The sequence below is a fragment of the Melozone crissalis genome, unplaced genomic scaffold (assembly GCF_028551555.1).
Source record: "Melozone crissalis strain CALT ecotype California unplaced genomic scaffold, PUWL_Pcris_2 ptg000090l_1, whole genome shotgun sequence".
Taxonomy (NCBI): domain Eukaryota; kingdom Metazoa; phylum Chordata; class Aves; order Passeriformes; family Passerellidae; genus Melozone; species Melozone crissalis.
In genome coordinates this window covers 1,924,056-1,949,564 of record NW_026535867.1, presented here as the reverse complement: position 1 = coordinate 1,949,564, position 25,509 = coordinate 1,924,056, and the positions used below count along the sequence as shown (strand labels likewise).

The 25,509-nt window shown below is 40.2% G+C and overlaps 1 protein-coding gene across 1 annotated transcript in view; it reads right to left on the bottom strand.

Moving 5' to 3' along the window:
- Positions 1-25,509, bottom strand: part of MAOB (monoamine oxidase B) — a 53,692-nt gene that overhangs the window by 16,098 nt on the left and 12,085 nt on the right. Inside the window, exons 2-7 of the mRNA XM_054291310.1 lie at positions 19,279-19,373; positions 18,299-18,436; positions 6,923-7,027; positions 6,128-6,219; positions 2,716-2,857; positions 636-785 (exon numbers count right to left, since the gene is read on the bottom strand). Of these exons, the coding sequence (XP_054147285.1) occupies positions 636-785; positions 2,716-2,857; positions 6,128-6,219; positions 6,923-7,027; positions 18,299-18,436; positions 19,279-19,373 (722 nt within the window). The remainder of the gene's footprint in view (positions 1-635; positions 786-2,715; positions 2,858-6,127; positions 6,220-6,922; positions 7,028-18,298; positions 18,437-19,278; positions 19,374-25,509) is intronic.

Genomic DNA, 25,509 nt, shown 5'->3' with positions numbered 1-25,509 from the left:
CAGAGATGGAAGAAGCCTCTCCATCAAGGACTGAGACATGAAACCCCTATGTGAAAAGGCCCCCCTGCTCTTTCCAAGGACTGGGACTGAGACTACCAACCTGGGGGAGGTGTGTGGGGGAGGCAAGCTGACCAAAGCAAGATGGATGTTGCAGGTGTGAGCAGTGAACCAAGATGACAATGGTTCTCACCCACTGCTGAGAACATGGACTGTGTGTACCCTTCTCTAAATACCATTTTCCCCAGAAAATACAATAGACCACCTTTGATTTGGTTTCAAGATTCATCCCCTTCTCCCTTAAAAAAGGAGTATAACAGGAGCTCGAATGGACTGGAACCTTGAGATCTCCCTGGACGTGACCTGGTGAACTCCATCAGCTGGACATCGAAGGACTTCACCATTTCTACATTTGGTAGCTATATCCCTTCCTTTCTCTTCCTCCCTCTTTTCCTTTTCTTCCCTTTTCCCCCAATTCCTCCCCAACGCATTTTGCTGTGGTCATTCAATAAAGGCACATTGGTTTTTGATTACTACTGCAAACCCCCTGTGCCACGTCAGTTTTTTGCACTCTGGATGAATTCATGAACCATCATGAAACCCCTTCATAAGGACAGATGGTGACAACATGGCATCACCTCATACAGCTCGTGGTCCAGGGTCTCCACGATGACACCATCCCCAGACTGATCGATGCGCACCACGGGCTTGCGCAGCCTCACCCGCCCGCCCAGGCGCTCCATCATCTTCTCACTGATCTGCCCAGAGCCCCCAACAAACTTCCTCTCCTGAAACACAGACAAACAGCTCAGCAGAGCAGTGCTTGTGGAGCGTGGATCATGGCAAGCATTTTTGTCAGCACTCAAAACAACCCCTCTTCTTCCATTGTTATCAAAACATTTTTGGGAATTTTTGCAGTTTTTCCTCTCCTGAAACACAGTCACGACAGCTCCGCAGAGCAGTGCTTGTGGAGCATGGATCATGGCAATCATTGCTCTCAGCATTCAAAACAACTTCTTCCATTGTTATCAAAACATTTTAGGGAACTTTTGCAGTTTTTCCTCTCCTGAAACACAGAATGTTTTCCTCTCCTGAAACACAGACACAACAGCTCAGCAGAGCAGTGCTTGTGGAGCATGGATCACAGCAAGCATTGTTCTCAGCATGCAAAACAACCCCCCTTCTTCCATTGCTATCAAAACATTTTAGGGAATTTTTGCAGCTTTTCCTCTCTTGAAACACAGAATTTCCTCTCTTGCAACACAGAATTTTTTCCTCTCCTGAAACACAAATACAGCAGCTCAGCAGAGCAGTGCTTGTGGAGTGTGGATCACGGCAAGCATTGCTCCCAGCATTCAAAACAAACCCCCCTTCTTCTATTGTTATCGAAACATTTTTTGGGAATTTTTGCAGTTATTTCTCTCCTGAAACACAGAATGTTTTCCTCTCCTGAAACACAGACACAACAGCTCAGCAGAGCAGTGCTTGTGGAGCGTGGATCACGACAAGCATTGCTCTCAGCATCCAAAACAAGCCCCCTTCTTCCATTGTTATCAAAATATTTTAGGGAATTTTTGCAGTCCCTGGAAGTGCACCCATTTTACTTTATCTTTCCTTCAGCTTTTTAAATCCTTCCCCTATATGACCACCATTTGAACTCTTGTCAAAAGTAAAAGTAATAGTAACTTTGGAAGAAAATCCCTTCTCCAAATGTGGTCTCCAAAGAGATTCTACAGGCCTGTGTGAATCAGCAAGACTTCTGAAAAGTGCTCAAACTTTCAAACCTTTCTCTGAGCTCACTCATCCCTGCAGAGCTCTGTGTATCAGAAACAGGAAACCTGATCTTCATAATAAATAACAAGGTATAAGAAGTCACATAGCTCACATCAAAAATGTCTGCTGCACTATGTAACTCAACCCAACTTAAACTCAAATAATCTCTAACATAGTACAGAATTCAAATAATATTTAATTAAACATATTTAACTTAAATTACCTACAGTAATTGCTTGTCTATGCATATTTATACATTTTAATATGGTTAATGTATTTGCATTTTTATTTATGATTAAATAATTAGCATTTCTAAAAATATATCAATTTCTAATACAATTAGTGAAATTTGCACTTCTCAAGTAGAAGACCATTAATAGTGTCTTTACTTTCTTCAAATGCAGAAGCAGCTCTAATGTACCAGATTGCAAACATTTCAAAGCAATACCATATTTAGGGATGTTCATTTTCTTTAGAGTGATCTTAAAATCTTAATTGTGTTAATGTTTGGAAATTTGTTTCTTAGGAACCCAGCTCTGGGCTACAATTTCAGTGTTAACTTGCAGCTGACATTGCCACCTCCATTAAGTGCTTCTGCAGTGCTAAGGATGGTTCCAGCATTGTGACAGAAATAAGCATAAGTAAAATTTTCTCTTTTCAATGAGGATAAGCAGAGTAAATGCTTTAATCTGTATCCAAAAAAAAAAAAAAAAAAAAGCCAGATACAAATCTCCTGATCCCTGGGGGCAATGCCATCAGTAGGGAGCAATCTCCAACACTAGTTTTGCAAGATTCAGATTCAAGAGTGAATGAACAAAACTAGTTATCAGTGTGCTACTTGCTCAAAAGTCATGGATGCCTCTGGACTAAAATAAACCAGCAAGAAAATGAAATTAAACCAGGGCCTGCCCAGAGCTGCAGGAGGTGATGGCTGACAGTACCAACCTGGCCCCCGTTGGTTGTGGAGAAAATCCGTGCTGTGCCCCCACACTGCTTCACATACCACAAAAACCAAAGGGCAGAGACCTCGTGGGGCTCAGAAGTGACATCCACGTTCACAAACAGAGTTGCAAAACTCTTGGCAGCTCTGCAACGAAGACAAAAAATCTAGTTAATTTAAAAACAGAATAATGCTGACAAGATTGTTCTGGAGTAGGCAGGAGCCTCTCTTTGGCAGCCTTTTCTTTCGCTGAGGGGGCAAAGGATTCCTTAATTTCAGCTGAAGTAAGGAATTATCAATTCCTTTTATGCAACATTTTTTAAGTAATCCTGCAAAAAAATATTAATGAAGCACTCCTGTATTCCAGAAAAATTAGGAAATTGAGAGACAAAGCCCAAGATTATATCACTTTATGCTACTAGTGCAAAGTCAGCCTGTCACCCTAGCCTCAGGACTAAGCACAGCAAGCCCTCCTGTCTTCACTGGACTCCAAAACCACCCTGTCCCCAGTTCCTGGGTTACAAACCAGATCTGCATCTCTCTCTGCCCCTGCTGAGAGAGATGCCTGTCCCCTCAAGAACACAGCACAGAGACTATTCAAAACCCACCATAAAAAAAAGTTAGAGGTATTTTCTAAGCTAATTGTCTAACATCTGTGGATTAGTCAGCACCCATTCACTGCCCAATCCTCTGCTCAGGGAGAGTTTTGCAGCTGGAACACAACAAGGAAAGAAATGTAAGTAGGAAGCCATAGCAGAAGTGACAGCATTCATGCCAGAGTCTGTCAAGAAAAAGGAAAGGATACTTTTGGTAGCTCAATTCAGTATTTTAAAGTGTCCTGGTATCCAGTGGCAATGAACACAGAAATAGAAAATTGACCTGTGTCTGAAAAGGAATCACTGCTTTATGTCCTGTAACCTGTTCTTTCATAGGAGCTCTACTGTAAATTACTCTATGAGCCTGTACAAGAATTTGGGGTGCACTAAGACAGAGCTAATTAAGACGCAGGGAAATATTCCTCCTGCTATAAGTAAATGCTTCCCTCTGCCTTAACTTCCTCCTCTGGAGGAGTTTAAAGACACAAGAAGAGGACCAGGAGATGCTCATTTTAACTGTATTGTAACTAATTGGGATGAAGATTCTATAGATACTTCATATGGAAAGCATCAAAGCCAGTGCAGAATCCACTTCTGGTTGCTTCTTTCTTTTTTTTAGTCTTCAAACTTAAAAAAAACCCAAAAACCATAACTTTAACATACTGTTTTAAAGAGCTCTAGATCTATACAGAAAAAGGAATCTTCTTTCCTTTCTAAAAATGCGAAGTCCCACTCAAGCACAAAGCTGGACCATTTTCTGAAATATGGTTGCATAGCGAATTCATTTTTAACAGCCAAAAAGAATACAGAAATTGTATAAGTTTTTCATTTGTATAACACATACTGTAAAATACTATCAAACCTATGAGATATTTTGCCTAGTGTGCATGTATTTATTAATATTTTATAAGCAGATGCTATTACATGGTGGTTACCCTCTACCAGATTTTGTCACCTTCTCCCATTGCTTTTCAGTTCTTGATGTTTTATCTAGAAATGACAGTATGATTTCAACCAAGAGCACTCAGGATATTTCCAGCAGGCAACTATAGCCGAAAGCAAACCTGTACAGTTTGTTAGATAAGAGGAAAGAGTAAAAGATCGCCCTTCTGGATCATTACCTTCCAGGGTGGGACATTTCTGCTGCCTGCTACCTCAATCTTGAACAAACAGAGCAAATCAAGCCAAGATGCACATATAAAATCTGAAAAGCATCTTCAGCTTATGCCAATATTCAGGTAAAATGTCAACTCTTATTCTACCAGAGCTGGGAAAAGCATGACTGCAGTCACATGAGCTATGTGAGGATGTTGAGTGAGCACCAGTGAGTGATGTTTTGCTCACTTGCACAGCTCCTCACCCTGTCCAAGGCTCAGAGGGCCAGCACAGCTGTCAGCACAAATTTCCATTTGGTTTTACTCAATATGGACCATGGCACAAATGAGAAATGGTTTCTACATGCCTCTGTGCAATCGTCACTCTTGTGAAAGCAAAACCATGAACCAGAAGATTGCAAGGCTGTTGTTTTTGGACAACAGTCTGTTTTCCATTAACAATCACAGAACTATGGAATGGTGAAAGAACTTAAAGTGTCCTTTATCACTTCCAGCTCCAACCTCCCTGTCATGGGCAGAGACACCTTCCACAAGAGCAGGTGGCTTCCAGCCTGCCCTTGGGCATTTCCATGGATGGGGCAGCCACAGCTTCTGTGGGCAACATGGGCCAGTGCTTTATCATCCTCGTGGTAAAAAAATAATTCCAAATATCAAATTTAACCCTGCCCTCTTTCAGTGTAAAGCCAGAACCCCTTGTCCTATTAGTAATGTCCTTGTTCACAGTCCCTCTCCAGCTCTCCTGTAGCTCCTTTAGGCACTGGAAGGTGCCCTAAAGTCTCTCTGGAGCCTTTTCTTCTCCAGGCTGAGCAATCCTCTCAGCCCATCTACACAGTAGAGGTGCTCCAGCCCTCAGATCATCTTTGTGGCCTCATCTGGACCCACTCCAACAGGCCCAACATTAACAGCAAAGGCCATGTTGCTCTCTAGAGGCTGCCTGAAGCCATAAAAATGTCCCATAAAAATGTCAGTGACAGCACCAGCCCAGTGGGCACGGACAGGTTTCTTCACCAAGCTCCAGCTCACGGCAGCCACGTGTTGGATACTCAGCAATTCTGAGGAGGTTGCTGTAGAAATCAATTTGCTCTTCAGCAACCAGGATTAATGGGTTTTTTTTTTCCCTTCAGTGAGAAAAAAAACAACCAAACTGCTGTTGAATGGCAAGTAAAGAAAAATTGCTTTGATGTATACATAAAAACAGGAAGCATTTTCAGTTTCCCTATAGTGCAACAGCTAAACAATAGAATGATGAGTTCTAAAGTGATTTAGTACCGCTGAAAGACAAATGTTATCTTTACAGCACTTTGGCAAAATCAGCTGGTCCAGCACAGAATAAATGTGTGTTGTTCCATCAAGAGTTTGATTCAAAAACCTGCTGTAACCATTACACTTTTCTCTGAAAGGCTGAACACACAGTAAAGAGCAGGAAAGTGCACATAACAGATTAGGGTACTATCCATCTCTTCAGAAATAGCCCTTCCCAAATATATTTTCTTTTTATTTTTGTCTAAAAAGTTAGGGAAAGGTAACAGAATCTACTGATTGTGCTGACAGGTGTCATGGTCCATTATTACAGAACTTTCTCACCCTTTTCTTTAAAAGTGCTGCATTTTAGTAATAGCTATACCTGTTTGAAAAGCAGTAATGCTTATTTAGCTCTAAAGTATATAAATACAAGCCATTATATTTCACATTAAAAAGTTTCTTACTTTGTCCAGCATACTTTATCTATGAAATCTTGCATAGTCATTTTGTCCCATTCTTCTGCACGTGGAGCCTTCCATGGAGCTTCATTGGGAATCTAAGGAGGGAGACAAAGAAAAGCATTTATCAGCAAGTGAATGAGTGCCAAAGAAATACAAATAATCTTGTCTTAAAATGCAAACTCAGCCTGCAAATTTCTGGCAGGTAACACTGAACAGAGAATGCTTTTGGGGGAGGGGGTTTTTTGTTCGCTTGTTTTAACGTTTTTGGGGTTTTTTTAGATTGAAAAATAGAGAACAGATTTTGAGTTAAGAAATGTCTCTAAGTCATTCCATATCTCTCACATTTATCCAGACAAGTAAGAGCAACCTCTTCTCAAATTTTGTAGCTCAGTCAATGGAAAACCGGTAAAAAACTAGAACAAGACAAGAATGGATTCTACACAGGTTGAATTTCAGGGTAGAAAAGGTCAAATGTTTGAGTTCTGCGAGCTTCTTAAAATTTCACTTACCAAATCATCAGGAAAAGTGGTAAAAATCAATCACAGGCATAAACTCTGACATTCCCACAGCCAGAAAAATGAAGGGATGTGTGCAGAAAGCCTCAGCAGCACAGGGCTCAGAAGAGTTTGCCAGGAGGCCACTCTCAGATGTGCTCTGGCCATCAAAATGTGTGGCTGCTCTTGGCAGCACTGGGTTTGCCCAAGGCAGAACAGCTCTTCCTGTCTGCACCCCAATCCCTTCCCTCTGCCCCTCATGAGGACAAGCTGATCTCATTCAGCTGCAATGCGCATGCCATACCTCCTTTCCCATCTCATCCATGGTCCTCCATAGGTTGTTGTAGTCCAGGTAGGCCAAGGGATTCCACATAGGGGGGAATGGGCCTTTAAAGGTGTAAGATTTACCCTAAAGGATGAAAAACAAAAAAAACCCCACATCATTTAAAACCCCAAAAGACAACCACAATCATGGGTTCCATGCGTGGGAAGCGGCACCAAAAGGTTAAGTGTTCACAAAAAGCACAAATTTAATCAATCCATGTGGCAGCTTTCTTTCCATGTGACCCTATTCATGGGTCACTGTCTGTGTGCGCAGGACACAGGACAAAAACACAGGACATGCCTTCTGAACATCAGGAAATGCTTTTTCACCATGAGGCTGCCTGAGCACTGGCACTGATTGCCCAGAGAAGCTGTGGTGTCTTCCATCCTCAGAGACACTCAAAGGTTACCTGAACAAGATCCTGGAAATCAGCTCTGGGGGGTTATTCTGTTATTCCTGTTCTTCTGCACATGCAATTTGGTGTGATACACAGCTGAATTAGCAAGTCAGACTTCAGCAAGCCAGTGCAGAACTGATAATTTACCTTCAAAACTTCACATTCAGCAACTCTGGGCAACCAAACTGCATTAGAGTCACTAATATCAGTCCAAAAAATGAGATGAAACAACATGGTTTGACTGAGTTGAAAAATTGGCTATTCACTACTGAGAAGGAGTTACATATACACACACACATATATATATATATGTATTTTACTTATTTATTTTACTTATTTTCCCCTTCTAATTGTTCATGAAAACACTTAACAGTTAATTGCATTTAGCAGTTTGGTTTTTTGTTTTTCAAAATCAGACAAAAGTAGATGTGGTGTTATTATACACTAAATCATAGCTCAGAGACCTTCCTGGGGAAAAAAAAAAGTCTCAACTAACCTAAAAATTACCAGCACTGCAGAAAATGTAGCATTTACTGAGCAGACTCATTTTTCTAGCCCAAGACCCCTAACTGTAAATTACAGAGTGGGACAGTGTGACCAATCCCAATGTCCTAATTACACCATTACATATTTAATAGTCAGATTTTTTTGTATCTAAAGCTCTATTACTAGATGTTCAGAAAGCCTAGCTTAATTAAGAGTGGAAGACAATGGGTAATTTGTAGAGCTGTTTTATTTACATGGGATTTCCCTGTCTGACTATATGGATGGCAGCCTAATAGCTTTAAAAATCCACAAGGCTCATTAGCATTATCTGGGTACTTATTTTTTCACAATGCATTATGGAGTCCATAAGATAGATAAATAATAAAGGCCATATTGAATGCCACAGCTGATGTTTCAAAATTTATATTAAATTATGTATTTAAGTGTGGACTGCATGAGCATGAATATCAAACAGTAGAAGTACTAACTTTTAATAGATATTTGATGCAGTGCCACACCAATCCATCACTAAAAACGTATTTACACTGGCTTAACAAAATCATACTGCAACAAGATTTAATATTTATAACCAGGTAACAACAACAACAACAACAGTGTCTTTTTGAAGAGAAGTATCCAAAGACCACTTACTCAAAGAATTGTCAGGCCTGATTTGATTTAGGCTCTTTATTAATACTGTGAAAGAAGGGACACAGAGCACATTATTCTAATCTGCAGGTGTCTGCAAGCACTGGAAGATACAGTAAAAGGGCACAAAGGGATCCTGAAACACTCCAAACTTGGTCTAGAAATAACAAAACAAGATGTAACTTTGAAAAATGCTGGCTAATAACTTTGAGAACTTTCAATTAAACAAAAAGGATACTCAATAAGTAAGAAAAAAATCAGACCTATGAATAAGAGAAAATTAGTTTACAAAACTCCCAAATAGGTCAGAGAAAGTGAAGAAGAAACTGTTTTTTCATCTGGTCTTTATGGACAGAAGACCCTAATGGAATCCTTGTCAAAAACACCAAGGCAATGAAATTTAGGAAGAAAGCAAAATGTAGAGGAAACTATTTAATTCTTTGGTAAATGGACAAGAAGTCGCTACAAGGAAACAATTTAATTCTGCAGTGCTTTGGAGGATAAATTATTGTTTTTACAATGCCAAAATCAAACTTTTAGAAGTTTTCAATCAGAAGTTTGTCACAGCCAGAGTAGATTTCCAGTCACTTCATGTGCCAGAGGCACCAAGGTTGGCACCAAGGTTGGAAACCCAGCACTTCCAATTTAAGGATGGACATTATGGCACATGTTCACCCAAAAAACAGAGGGTTGTCTTTATTTTTGTTTTTCATTCAGCATGAAAAAAATGTGCATTTCCACATTTTTTGTACTCAACTGTATGAAAATATTGGAATCAGGAAAATAAAATCTGGAATCAGGAAAATATATCCCTGTAGATGGAGATGAACAGAAAAAGTTTACTTCATCAGAGGCATTTGGTTCTAGTATGAACATCTGGGTATTACTATGGAATCTCTTCACATAGAATCAATTTTCACTGGGGCACACATCAATTCAAACTTGGCTGCCAAAGGGCTGTGAGAGAAGAGCAAAACCTCTCAGACCAAGTGCCTTCCTGTCCCACGTGATAACATCTGAACCATATTGGAAATGATCTTTTAGATATTTGGGGCACATTAAAATTCCATAACTAGCCCTATGACCTCAAAAAATCAGTTTTACTGTGACTTCTGCACTCTGGAGCCTTCACCAGTGCCAGCATCCTGCAAGTATTCCAAAGCCAGAGTTTATCAGTTTGGTTTCAAGTACCTGCTATTTCCCAAATATAGGTTATGAAACAAGTATACTGCTGTGCTCAAGAAAACCAGGACAGCATCAGAATGGGTTATTCTAATTATTGATTTTGTTCTGAGCTTCCTGATCTGCCAGAGGCAACCCTAACCCAGTTATCCCCTCTGAGTGAACTCAAGTCTTATGAATTCCCTGCAGTGCTTCCTGATGAGCACAGGCTGAGAGACACACAAACCATATTTCTGTTTAGCTGTTCTTCTATTTCACTGCATTTGAACTGCCAAAAGCAAAACCTTGGCTATGTCTCTTGTGTAGGAATCTGGGGTGGAAGTCTCACAAAGAACACAAACTCCTACCTGAAAAAAAATAAAAACAGCCATCAAAGTTAGCGAGTTTCCTGTGAAAGTTATTTTCAAGAGCTCCTAAGTCATCTCCTAAGGCCTGATCCTTATTTCTTGCACAAACAGAACTCCAGGAACTGTCAATCAGAATTTTTATTGAGAAGAGACTGCCAGACTAGGCTCTACACAGAAGCAAAATTAGCAGCAGCAAAGACAGACTACAGATGGCACTGAGTAGTTACCAACAAACCAAAACATTTCAGCTTCACTCGTGCTGAATTTGCATTTTTGCAAACACAAAAACCTTTTTGATATTTAGGCAAAATTTGCTTATTTGCTGGGAAAAGCATTCTCTGTGCCTCCTGGTGGTGTGTAATCTCTAAAGAATAACAAGGCACTTGCATGCTTCAAGATGCACAAAACATTTCCTTTTCAAATATTTTTATACCCAAATCATAGCTGTATAAAACCGTCAACAATAACCACCATTTCCAATCATTTGACATGGCATTTCAACACCAGTTCTATGATGCTCAGAAGTATTTCTTGCCCTTTTTTAATTTGCATATAAAATTTTAGAAATGGTTTCGTGATGCCACTTGCTATGCTCCAAAAAACCCCACAACAGCAGCATCAGCACTGCCATTGCATGGATCACTTGCTGCTCACAAGGGCTCTTGCTGCAGTGGGGGCTAAAGCTCACTGAAGAAGATGAAACTAAAGGGAGGAACCTCTTGCAACCCAGCTGTCCCAGGAATAAAACAGCAGGGAAATGAGAAACCCAGTGTTTGTCACAAACTTTACAATTCTCAGTAGATTTTCCTCAGCCATCTGCTTCATGTCAACCAAGATTTGCCTGAGTTATGATGGACCCGTGTAAGTCGTGCAGAAATAAGATTTCTTTATGCACCAGGTCTGTTTCAGCTCAAATAGCTGGCTTAAGGAATGGGTTATTACAGAGGGAAAAATCCCACAACATGACAACTGAATATCAGCAGCCCCTTGAATATCAGCCCCAGCACTCAGGGGGGCACAGGGACCAGATCTTACGGGCCTTCTCCTGTGAAGGTGACAGTGAGCAAATGGGAAAGGACTGCCAGGAAATATCAGTGTCTTAATGCAGAGTGGGATTCTCGGGAGAAAATCTGCTTTTGCAGGCCCAGGACAACGTCAGGCTCCCCTAAACATTATGCACCCAGGCGGTGCCAGAGTGAGATGCAGCACTGTGAAATGAAGCCCCTGGTGACAATGATCCATGCATTTTTCATAGCACAGTATAAACACCTTATAAATAAAGTCAGCTCTCACTGAGCACAAATATTCCCTCAGCTAAACCATCTAAACCTTGGACTAACTGAGGCTCACTTCAGCAAGACTGTCACTCTGAATGTTAATTCACAGCTAGACAGGTTTATTGGCACGTAGTGCCCTCTGCTGATTCACAGCTCTGGTACAGCACACACATCCCATTTTCTCATATTAAAATCCCAGTAATGTCATCCATACAAAGCTCAGGAAACGTAAAACCCCAAGCTGTAACAAGGAAAATCAGAAACAGAAAAGCATCACTTCAGGCTGTAACTCTGTACCTGTCTCAGATGCTGCTTCTCCTCTGCTGCCTTATGGAAAAGTATAATTTTGGTCTGGTTTTTTTTGAGGGGCGCTTTTTGGGGTGTGTGCGTGTGTTTGTTGTTTTTTGGGTGTATATGTGTTTGTTGTTTTTTGGGAGTTTTATGGTGGGTTGGGGTTTTTTTGTTTTTAATTCTAACAAGACATTTTTGAGACTAAGCCTCTTGTATAATCATAATTCTGAATTTAAAAACGGCAAGTAGCCGGACCAAAAGGAGAGGGATTTTACAACCTACTTAGAAACTGTAACAGAGCTGAGTTTCAACAAAGCTCCCTTCATTACAAAGCTGTTCAGGATCTCAAATGCTCAGCTGGTTACTATACTGACAGATATTCTAAAGATAAGGATCTATAGGTTAAAAAATTTAATTGAAGCAGAAAAGACCTTATAACTGATGGTGCAAAGCTAGAACATTAAAACATGCCAAAATTTCATCCAAATATCTTTCAATATTTAATTTGAGTTCATCAGCTGTGGATGCCAACACGTTTTGGGAATTTCATTAAGAAAACAAATTCCATTTAAAGTGTTGCAGAGCCAGACACAGTGGCTTGAAATATGCATTCTGAAAAGGAAAGGAGCTAATTGGGAACAACTTGTTTCTGTTGTATTATGGAAATAAAGTCCATCTTTACTCTGCTGCACTGGTCATGCAATCTGTTAAATACTTGTCATACTCGAAAGAAAGCAGAATTAGAGAAACACCACTGAAGTGATATAGAAATTAAATTGAGGATCTTGAAGATCTGAAGCACATACTTATAGGGACTTTGTTTCTAGATACTCTTTGATACTGGGCTTGTATGAGGCTTTCAGCACCTTTCAATTTAACCAGTCAACAAAATGGATAAAATAATTTAAAAACTATTCAGTATTTCTAGAATAAGTCTTAAGAAAAATTTTCCTTCCCTTCTAAAAAGGAGATAAGTAAGGCATAAATAAATGAAAACAAAAGTAAAGTGGGGATTCATTTGAAAGAAAGCCTTCAAAAGAGCATCTGCCCACAGCATAACTGAGTAGACACACTGTCACAAACTAGAACACTTGGTTTATGTAAAATGTGACTTTAGGGTCACTAAAAATATGAAAGCTTACATAAAATTTTACAGACATGTGAAACCCAGTATGCTCAGACAGTTGTTCCAGTATTAAATATACATTTCTCTAATTCTGCTTTCCTGTAGACATTAATCAGCTTCTCAAGGGAAACAAAAATCAGCTCTACAGTCAGAGGCAATGAAGCTTTTCTCCCAGCAGCTTCAATTAAATAATCTAGGTGGGAGCACAAGTCCTTTTCCTTGTCTCCTCACCAACAGACTGTGGAGTCTGGGAAAGCTGAGACTCAGGAAGATTTTTTTCTCCTCAAATTTAATTAAGAAATGCATACTTTATTCTCAGTTCATTCTTCTTACTGTTTTCATCCTCATGCTACCATTAGGTCACAGCTTCCAGAATTGCATTCAATCTTCCTGATCAATAATCACCCTTTGCAAGACCCTGCTTTACAGCCCCCCTTGACAGAGTTCACTTCACAGATTTCCTATCCATAATTGCTCCTTTTGAGCTGCTTTAATACAAATATCTATATTTCAATCTAAAAAGTCCTAATTAGGAGATTTCTTCTTGCAAATACTGCTAGCTGGCTGGCATGGAGAAAAGGGAAGGTGCCCCTTGTGACAGTGTTCACAGGGGTCTGAGGACAAGGGAAGAGACGAGGATCTGACTCCATGTTTCAGAAGGCTGATTTATTATTTTATGGTATATATTATATTAAAACTATACTAAAAGAATAGAAGAAAGGATTTCATCAGAAGGTTAGCTAAGAATAGAATAAGAAGGAAAAATAACAAAGGTTTGTGGCTCAGACTCTCTGTCCAAGCCAGCTGACTGTGATTGGCCATTAATGAGAAACATCCAACATGAGACCAATCACAGATGCACCTGTTGCATTCCACAGCAGCAGATAATCGTTTACATTTTGTTCCTGAGGCCTCTCAGCTTCTCAGGAGGAAAAATCCTAAGGAAAGGATTTTTCATAAAAGATGTCTGTGACAGCCCCTCTATTTACAGGGCAGGTCCAGTGACACCAAACATGTCCAGTTTTTCCTATATTCCTGCCAAAAGCTGCTCTTCGTTCTCTGACTGCAGGATATCCCTTCTGGGGATTTGGAGGATGCTTTCACCAACTTGAGCTTGACCAACCTCAGACTCACTTTTGAAGCTACAAAGGGGCATGATAATGACACAGCATCTTGTGGCAGGAATGTCTCCATCCTCATCTCCAGAAAAGGGTTAAAATAACATAGATCTGTGTTCCAGTATAGCCACCTGATACTATCAAGGCCCTGCAGCAATTTAAGTGCCTTTAAATTTACTTGGCTTCCTTTTCAAGAGAGCAGATGCCCAGCTTCTTCAACATTCAGATGTCTTCTTCCCAGTTCCCCAAATTCTTGTTCACAAGTTGTCACCAAAAAGGAGAGAACACAAAAGATGAGAGGCTATTTCACCTCATTTAAACTGATAGCCCCTGAGTCTCACAGTCTTTCCATTCTCTTACTGCACTCTAATTGACATCTACAAAGAACATGAAAGCACTTTTATCAAGTCATTCAAAAATGCATTTAAGCAGTTATGTTCTGTAGTACAGACTATGCCAGAAGATACTGCCCTTAGACTTGCAGACAAGGCAGGTGAAAAGCTTAAATAAATCATACTGCTTAGCTTCAGTGCATGTATCACAGAAATCACAGAAGAAACACCACTAAATTCTTCAGCTTTAGACACAGCAGTCACTTATCCAGCTGCTAATTAAATCCCCATACAACACGACCATCATGCTTCTAATTCATGAACAAGACCACTGCAAACTGCATTTTAATAAGCACAATAGTGATGAAAATAAATGACGCCCAAGAGGGCTGTAAAATTTTGCTTTGCAAGTCTCTACTGTAGATCAGGGGGCAACCTGGCCAAAATCAGGGCAGATTTGGGGTCCTGGTTAAAAGTACTGTGTGCAGAGGATTAAATATTCACCCTCATGAGGTGCTGCAGGCAGGGCTCCCATTACCATTCTCCCCAGAGCTGTCAATTATTTATCTTTGTATGAAAATGGTGCCAACCTTCAAGGGGGCATGACATGCACTCAGACACCTCCAGCCAGTGCTGCTGGCACAGGGATGAGCATGAGGAAACTCCATTCTCTTACAGGGAACTTAACTGAGGGAAGGGTGGGGTGGCAAGTTGCTGTCAAGAACTTTTCCAGTGCCAGGGCAGGGGATGCTTCATGTTTTCCCAGCATCTTAATCTGAAAGACCACCAGGATGGGTGCTGGGGCCTTTTTGGTGCTAAAGAAACAACTCAATTATAACCACAAGAGGAATGTTTCAGGTGCAACAGGATGTGAAAATAGCACTATCCACTATTCTGCCCTGAGACAACACAGAGATTAGAAGGAACGTGTTTCTACCATTTTTTTATAATATGAAATTTGCAAGAAGCATCAATGGCATTATCCCATAAAAAGATCTGGCAGAAAATAGGGTCAGAGGATGTTCAGTTGGCATCACAGCTGGACAAAGAGTGGATCATCCCCCCATCACATGAAGGAACCATGTAAAAACATTCACTGGGCAAGCCATTCATACAAAGAAATGTTTCCTCACAGAGACTTGGGATAGCAGAGCAAACCAGTTCCACAGTTACCTTGGAGAATGAACCTGTGTTACAACTGAAAATATGGTAAATTTGTGTTTTAGAATGCAGAAACTTGGCATGGCTAATGAGGCTCCACAGAAGTGAAGTACAGCTTGAATTAACAAGGAAAATTTGTTAATTAAACGCCCACAATAATTGGCACGTTTTCGTTTTTCCTTCTTTCCAGAGACTGTTACATGGTAAAAATTACTGGGACTATATGCTCTTAGCTTTGTTTTTTAAAAAGACAAAACCTGTCATTTTGGTGAGGAAAATAAACACCAATAGTCAAAAGTTGCAAATGTGCATATCTGAGATAGGACCCTGAATCCTCTCCTGGTCAGCTAAGAATTTATTCCCATTTTAAGGGGCATTTTTACAGATTTTACATCTGCCTACCAATCCAGTGGGAGAACTGTTAGGAGATGATGACTTCTCAGACAGTTCTGCTTTTGCTTCTTAAATCTGGATTTATGAACCTAATTTCAGTTGGGCTATTGAAAAATCAATGGTGTTCAGGCAGCAATTTGCCTACCAAATGCTACTTACAGAGCTATACTAATTTTCTCACTAAGGCTGATGAACCAGTATTTAAAAAATGAAAAGAATATACTAATCTCTTTTCAAAGACCATGAAAAAGGCTGCTTAACAAGTGGAGGGAAAAGAAAAAAAAATTAGGGCAAGAAACATAATTTTGAGTTTCTGTGAAAATATCACACGTCATATAAGCAAGACCAAAATTAATCTCACAATAGAACCTGGCATTAAAAAAGATTAAAGGAGAAAACCCAATCAAGCTGGTAAAGCCTAATTAGCAGAGACCCACCCAGAGATCAACAAAATGCATTCTTTTCATTTTGTAGTACAAAGAAGAGGCATATATTACTTGTATTAAAAAGCCTCTAAAATGAATTTAATTAACCATGAAAGGCTTTATTTTGCCTTTGGGTATAAGTAAAAACAGTGGCTGATTTTACAAGATGCACTGTGATGCCTGATTTTTGTGCAGCAAAAAGAAGAATTAAAACCTTTAGGTTTAATCAGCTCTCTGGGCTCGGATAATTTTGTGGTCCAGAATTTAATTACATTTGACCACAGTCACAAAGCTCGGGTCAGCATGTGAATTCAAATTCACACAAGGGACACAGCCCTCTGTGTGCTTTGAATATACAACCTGGGAGCACTGCCCAGATTTCAAGGAGCCCACGAGCACTGTTCATTTTCAGGGAAACCCTGGACAAGCCTCATGGTTCAGAAACCTGCAAGGAATGTGTTGAAGATACATGAAATGCTGAAGATTTGGCCACAAGACAGTGCATGTATTTATTATATAGCGCTCACATGCCAATTATTTAACTGTGAGTAATTCTTCAACTATGCTAATGATTCCCCACAATTGGATAAACACAGGAGGAAAACAGAAATAAAGGATTTTAAATGAATGAAATCACGAAATGCAAAGGAAGTGCTGCTGACTGTGGAATTATCTCTTCTCTTTACCTCTTGCTTGGCTAGCAGCAAGTTCTGGCACGGAGTTCTCTCCCTCCTCTCTTCAGGAACTCCTACAGGCAATTGAGCCTACAAACTGTTTCCATACAACCTTTAGGGTCTTAGCATGGCTTGGGAGTGCCCAGCCAGCAGCTGGGATCTCTATCCTTGGAGACTCTCAACATTTGACTGGGAACAACCCCAATAAACAGTGATTTCTGGCAGTATTTTGGAATGCCACCATGCTTTTCAGGACAGCAGGTTGCCCTGAAGAGCTGGGCATCCTGACTGGCCATGTCAAGTGTTCCCCCTCGTGGTATGACCTCCTGTCACTGTTAGGGAGATCTGAAGGCTAAAAACTGTGAACAAACAGAACATTTGGCTTTGAAAACAATGCCAGAGGCACACAAAACAGAGCAGCGTGGAAGTATCCATTAGTTCTACCACAGAAATGGTAATTACAGACAGTCACCATAGCAAATCACTTTGAGAACACTTTTCTTTTTTATAACAATTGAGTGGAAAAAATAATGGAAAACATGACAGGACATCTTTCCTCTGTTGCCGTTTTAAAAACTGCCAATGTCTTTAACCTTTGATCAAACATCAACTACAAATATTTTGCCAGTCATCACTCAATGGCTTTTCCTAAGCATACAATGAAACCCAGAGTTAACCTCCTTGGGTCTAACAAGGAAAGTTTCCTTTCTGTGCAAGTGCAGCGCTGATCTATGTCAGGAAAGGAGAATGGATGCTCTTCTGGAGAATGACTACTGAGAATACGTGGGCTTTTTAACAGCTTTGCCATAGCTGTTCTATTTCAGATCATGCGGAGGCTCAGATCTGCCTCCACAAGGCTGTCTGATTCCCAGAGCCTTTTGCAGTTACTATTTTGTTACCATTCATGTTAAGTCTCCCCATCAGCACAACCAGACACAGCCTTTCACGTTCCTTTCATCAGCATAATAAATGTCACTGGTTTAGGGAGCCCATCCTGAGGGACTTTCAGCCTGCTTGGAAATACCTCCAGGACTTCTGAAAGGGATTTTCAGACACCTTGGGCAGTGCACATCAGAGTTGGCCTGCACAGAAGAGTCACAGTTTTAAAACTGTGAATGTCTTTAACCTTTGATCAAACATCACCTACAAATATTTTGCTAGTCATTGCCCAATGGCTTTTCCTAAGCACATAATGAAACACAGAGTTAAAACAAGGAAGTTTTTTGAGAGCTTTCATATAACCTGAACCACAGCATGAGCTAACAGGATGCACACACAGGGTACACAAATAAATATGTGTGTGTGTGTGTCATAATTTGTAGTAGTACAGCAATTTGTTGGTGATTTCATTACCAACACACCTATTTTTTTTAACCAACAAACTCAGATGCTGCAGACTCAAACAGGTACTCTCCATTGCAGCAAGAGTGGAAAACAAGGAGAAAGGAGATCACTACAATGTTCATGTTTACAGCAGCAGCTTGAGAGCATCTCTTACCTTGACATGGTGAATCAGGTGCTCAACTTCATTCACTTTGTATGTCTCTATTCCCAGCTCCTTAGAGAGCCTCAGGAGACGATTCTGTGTTGGCCCCACATAAGCCCCTCCAAGGTCCACATATTTAACTTGCTTATTCTGGTTTATCACACACAACACACACAAAAGGGAAGAAAAAAAAAAGCAAAACCAAAAGAGATAAGCCCTTTGTAAATAGCATACAAGCTAAGAGAGCAATCCAGAAGAATTAAATTAAATTAAATACTCCCAGGGCATTTTGGCTAAGATTCTTCTCTCCATGGAAAACAAATTCTTTGGTAGAGTTCTGGTGTGGTGAATACTGAGTTCATAACCAGCATATTGATTATAATTTGGAGTTCATAACCAGAATAGGTGACTTATTGTTACATTGCAGCCTTAAAAAGAGGAAAGAGCCTGGCAGGCAGAGAGAGGAGAGTCAGAGACATCTGTGCAGCTGTTGCTCAGTCAGGCCTCTCACCAACGATCAGTTTAAAACACACTACCCTAAGAAGCAGCACAGGCAAGATTTTCTAGTGGGCAGAGTGAGAGAGGGTGTCCCACATCAAGACAGAGCAGAAGAATGGAGTGAAAGGAGTTGTTCTATTTCCCAACCAGCCCTGACACTCCTCTGCCCTACATCACTCTGTACGGCCGTGCCACAGTTCAGCTCAATACAGCATGGTTGGCCTCATGTGTGTTTCTTCCACAGTGATTTCTGCAGTGTCTTTCCCCAGGAAATGATTTTGAAACTTAGCTCATTGTGTTCTCCATCCCAGGTGGATGAATCCAGAGCCTGAAGATCGCAGAAATATTCTGTCCCCACCATCCTGCCAGTCTTTCCCTTCTCTTATTGGTACAACATCAGGAAATTTCCCACCTGCTGGTACTCTAGAAATTTTCCCTCACATGGCACACTCTGTCTGAATATGTGGTATAAACATGGCTCTGGGGATAATTACCCTTACGGTGAAAGTTCTTCCACCAACTCTGTCATTGGCTTCCAGCAGCACCACATTCAGGCCTGACTCAGTCAGTAGCTTGGCTGCTGAGAGACCTAAAAGATAAAAAGAAAAGGAATTAAGGAATACTTCTGTGTATGCACTGCACAGCTCTTGCGATTTGATATGTAAATACTCTCATAGCTGTCCATCCAAATCCTGATTTTTTTCATTCAAACACTATACCAGAGTGGTGAGGTGGTGGAATTAAAACCCTCAAAACCCAATAATCATTAAAAGGAACTGAAGCCATCTAATTAAACAGTTGTTGTCCAATGTTACATGTGCTGAGCAAGTTTTGCACCACATGCTCAGGAATTCTGATGCATCAGCCAGCACTTGGTACAATGGTCACCCAGCCAGGCAGAGAACTTACAAACTTTACTGTTTGTAAACAGAAAGCTGCCCTCTCCAACATTTCATTTTTATATAACCCCAACAACAACAAAAAGGGAAGAAGTATGATTATGACTGTTCTAAATTAATTAAGTTTTCCTGACACTTGTTCTATGTCTCTCTTTCCAGTTCTGAATATTTTGGAGCACAGCAGCAAAGCTCCCACACAGTCAGGTCAGAGGTTTCATCTCCAGAAGAACACATGGTCTGATCCAGAGATAGAATGTGCAGCTGTGTGTGGCAACAAGAATTAAAAGTATGGGTAAGTCTACCCCAAAAAATTGCTTCTTTCTCATCCATTTTTTAATACATTTTATTTCCATCTTGCGACTCTTGAAGCTGAGACACCCAAGTGAAGGAACAGTAAAAACAGAGGGGGCAATCAATATCTCTTTTTAGTTGTGATGTCATAAATCCTCACAATTGCAGTGGAAAATATCAGAGTCAAGCCCTGCAGCAAGTGTGGGAATGAAGGGAACTAGAAAGGGTGCACAGGGAGGGAACCCAGCCCACAACCTCTCAGCTTCCTAAGAACATCTCTGCCTTTTACTTCAGCACACAAACTGAGATTTAAATAAACTGAGGTGCTTACTTTGGCTACAAGTGAATTTCTAGTAAGACAAGAGTTATATTCTAGCAGGTTGTATCATCCTTTTGAACCAACAGGATGTGCTGAATAAAGTTCACCAAGAGGCCAGGCTGGAAGCCACACTCATACATCATAATTTCTCTCTCCTTTTGGCTCCCCGCCTTGTTACCATGAGAATGCAATCAGCTCCCTCTGTGTGTCCTAGTACATGCAGTTTTTGAGTTGTCATCCAAACAGATTGTTCCAAGCAGAAAGCAGCCGTGGAAGAAATGGCAAAAAGAACTGACAGCAAAAACAGATGGCCCAAGCTAACATGGCAGGAGTGAATGAAATGAAAATGAAGCAAATATAGCAGTCCTGGGGAGAGACTACAGAACACTCCGGTCACCAACTCATGGACTGGGGGTAGGAGAACCCAGTCCTGTTCCTAGCCCTGTAGTGAAACTGCTGCAATGTGCTGCAGTTAAGCTGCTTTTTTCCCCATTAAAAAAAATTTAAAAGAGAGGAAAAATGTTACAATAGTGTAGACCTATCTGAAGAATTTGACATTTTCTGAAGAGCAGCTGCAGATGTTTCCATTAAAACATCATACCCTTCTGCCTTTTTTTTCTTTTTTCCCTAGTTTCATGGGCTTATTTATCTTGGGTTTTCACATAAGTGTTTTGTGAGAAAACCAGTAATGAAACTGATAAAGGTCTTTCCATACTTCCTACTGAGGAAATTATATTGCAAAAACATCTGGCTGGATCAGTGGCCTTGACTACACCCAAAAATATTTGAAGAGACCAAGGAAGAACATAATACAGAAACAGCCATGGTATGTTAACATGGACAACCCCTTCAAAAAACTTGCAAAGATAGTTTGCCTCCTGGAGTAAAAATAAGCAACAAATCTCCTAAATAAATCTGTCTTATCTGTCAAAGAAAAAAAAGAAGTTACTTCTTAAAAAAGACAAATATTTCATCAGCTGGGAGAGGATCAATAGCAGTTATTAATAATTTACAGAATGAATGCATAAACTGAAGGCTGCTGTCACTGAAGGTCTCTGCTGGCTTTTCATGCTAACAGGTATTGAGTAGTCAATTAATAGCATTCAGTTACCAACACTGATTAAGGGATATGAGATTTGACTTTCATTATTAAAATCTAATGAATAAACATTGCAGTGCAGCTGGGAACAAAGGCAGTTCATTCCCAGGAGCTGAACCAACAGAGAAGTTTGTAAAAGGATAACTCTCCAGATTCCACTGAACTGCAGCTGATTGGCAGCCCAGGTACCACCTCCTCCTTTCCCTCTGCACCTTTTACCCACCTGATTGCACCTACCCAGTGTTTACTCCCCATTTTGGGGCATGTGTCACCTTTCCCCCACCCCCTGGCACATTCACACATGGACCTGTTGAAGATGGACAGGAGTTTCCTCTTTCCTGAACCAAAAACAAAAACCAGAACAGCGTTGAGGGAAGGATCAGGCTTATTAATATCTCACTGCCCTGTCCATGCCCATCCTCCAGCAGATCTGAGCTCTGCAGGGGCAGGGATGTGTCCTTGAGGCTTGGGAGATGCAGCCTGCAGGGTTCCCAAACCAAGCATCACCTGATCAGTTCAAGGGCTGGTCCTCCCCTTCCTCTCAGCCACTTCCAGCTCTGTTGTGGGCCCAAGTTTGCTGCAGAAATCATCACAAACACATAACAGGAAAAGGATGGGAGAAGAAGAGGCCCAGGAGGGTCAGAGGGCACAGCAAAAGACCAGAGTTGGTCTCTCAGCACACACAGAACACGAAAACTCAAGGCTGCTGGTGACAGAGACCACATCACAGTGCAAGTGCCAGCTGGGAATGTTGCTGGTTTTGGTACCTCACACATCGAGAATCACAGTACTGCCACATCACTCCACACCTGTTCCTGGAGCTGGACCCAAGGCCCCAAATGGGCTCTTGGACTGCCACTATAATAACAGTGAGGGAAGTGGATGTTTGGGAGGGAGAGCTCTGAGCCAAAGTGGTACAAGGGCAGGGAAGGCACCAGGAACAGCAGCAAAAGCATATTAAAGTGGAAATGAACACTAAAATGTGAATATTGGGGTGTGAGGTTGAGGTTTGCAGCAGAAAACCCCACAAACCACAGCCTCTTTTCTGGGCAAGAGGCAGAGTGGTCTCTCTGTGCCTCAATTGCTGCAAACAGAGCACACACAATACCTGTGAAGCAAAGCCTGGAAAAATCAGTTATGATTTAACATATACACACATGCTATAAGGTCTCCTCTTGAGAAGTTTAACCCTTCACATGTTTCACATTCCAGCACTGCCTCTGGCTTACCTGCCACTTTAACACATCACTAACAAAAGGTAGATATTTGATATTGCCCCCATTCCTCACAAGCAAGGCAAAGAGCTGCATTGAAATGCAAAAACCATCCAAAACTGTAACTGATGCTATTATTGCTCCTATGCACAGTGTTCTGTCACCCAGGGGCAGCTTCCCCTGCTCCCCAGGAGCATTTCAGTAGAATCAGATCTGAATTGCAATATAAGGCTCAGCCACTTTTGCCACCACTTCACAGAAGACAGAAATTGGGTGCAGTTTCCAGCACAGGTCAGCTTTCTCCCCACAGAGAGCCATATATAAGTATAGAGAGAGAGAGATACAGCAGAAATCAAACAGTTAAGCAGCCTCACCTGCAGTTCTGCTCAAAGAACCAACAGGCAGGTAATTAATGCAAACAACAAAGAAGCAAAGATGATTATTTGAAGCCCCAGACTGAAAATACCACCGTGTTTAGAGGATGCTTAACTGGGCAAGCCTCCATCTGTCACCATGGCAACCTGGTACCAAGGCAGCCACCCAGAGATGCTGGTGGGAGATTGCCTCCCACAGAACCTTATAACACAAGTTCAAGTCAAGAAAATCATTCCTCTCCCCACCGTGCAGCAATCTGCATTCACACAGAGTGGACTCAAATGTAATCATCACAGTAATTATTTCATCTTCAGTTCCAACTTCTTTCTTTCTTGTTTGATGTCTCTGTACCTACTAAATGCCTTAAATTGCACCATTTCATTAAACAGCTTCATTACAACCTCACTTCCTAACATCAACAGTTTTCTTATCCTGAGAGCATGACTAATTCAGATTTTAATTCTTTTTTAAACAGAAAATTTTAAATGTTTATGCTAGGGCAAAATCCAAACTGCTATTTAATAAAATCATAAAATCATTAAGCTTAGAAATATTTCCAAGATCACAGAGCCCAACCCTTATTTTATATATATATATATAATATATATATATGTATATATTATATAATATATAATGTATATTATATATGTATATATGTATGTATGTATATATGTATATATGTATATATGTATATATTATATATGTATATATTATATATTATATATTTATAGGTGTATATATATATGTGTGTGTGTGCTTATTCAAATTACATATACATGTATTATATATAATATAAATATTATATTTATCATATTTATATTTGAATTGAAAAATGTGAGAAGAGTCTCATTTTTCATCTGACGTCCATGTGCCCTACAATGTAGCCCAATAATCAAATATATTTGACCATCTAAAGAGTATGTTAAAGCAAATTTTCTATAAAACCTAAAATTAATAACACCATTCTATTCTGCCTGGAATCAGCAATTTTACCGAAACACCCTTTAATCTTAGCATTTCAGAAAAAAAAAACCACTAGAAAGGACATGACTGGAAGTTGCATCTCTGAAAAGCTGTAAATTTCTGAAGACATTCCTGTTGTACTTTCTCTGTATTACTCACTACTTTATCATGTTCCTCCATAATTATTATCTCCTTTCTAGGAAAAAAAATTTCTTCTCTTATATAATTATAAAAATCATCTACAAATTCTAAATTTTAATTAATGGAGGGAGCAAAGAAAGTTCTAAGCCACAGGCATTCAATTAATAGCTTCTAAAATGGCTGGCAAAAAAAAATTGTTCACCTTATAACCACAAAAATTCCTCCCTTTGACTAAAATTGTACATTGAGCGAGAAGAAAAGCTGCCATTGTGCTTGTGCTGTATTAACTTGCAGCTCTTAATGCAGAACTTCCTCCAATTCATGGAATTTGCCATCATTTCCCTCCCTGTATTTATTTTGACACAAAAGATAAGTTTGCAAAGGATTTTTTTTATCCTGGTTGTCAACCTGTTCAGCCACATGCAAATGACTGAGCCTGCAGAGATATCAGGTAGCAGATGCTGCTTTGCACAGGGCCAGAGGGCAGAGCAGCCTTGGAAGAGCAGTGAACAAACATTGCACCAGGCTCAGCATCAGGATGTGCCCAAAAATGCACCTTGGAAATGGGATAACAGCCTGCAGAACAAGCACAGACCTCTGCCCTGGGGTTAATGGAGAAATTGGGGGACGCAGAAATGATTCACAAGACTGACAGCAAAAAAAGGAAACATTGCAATTGATTATATACAGACAAGTGAGACTTCAGTTCAGGGTCTAAGGTAGATGAACTCAAGTACTTTTAACAGAATTTTTCAGTTATTCATAGATTTCCATGGATATTTAAAACATTTAAGCTGTTATTTAACACATTTAACCTGTTATTTTAGTAATCTTCATATTCTTCTTCTTGATCTTGAATATAAGTCTCATTTTGACCAGAAAAGCTACTTCTTTTCTTAATTTAATGATGAGTGTCAAAGAAAAAAAAAACTAAAAAAAACCACCCAAACCCAAATAAATAAATTTTAAAATCCCCAGTTGAAGTATCAAAAATGTTAAGGAAAAAAAACAGGAAATCTGTCAAAACCTTCAAAAAGTTATAGAAGCTGCTACTGCTGTGGGATCACATGGGCAATACAACTTTCCTCACTATTAAATGTCTTTGTACAGTATCCCTGACCTACCACTTTTGATGCTCAGGAATTCTTGCAAAATACATACAGCAAATAAATTAATTTGGCCAAAGCTGCTGTACTGTACCCAAAGAAACAAAATCCATCTGTTAATGCTGCAGAAGGACATTTGGGGAGAACACCACCATTAGTGGTCAACATAACTCAAGCCCATAAGAAGAAACTGAGAGGAACATGCCCCAAGCAGGTGAGGTAAATTGAGGGGGAAAGAGGAAAAAAACACTCCATCAATCAGGAATTAAGTTTAAAGCATGTAAAAATCAGATCAGTTAGCGGAAGAATACATTTTGC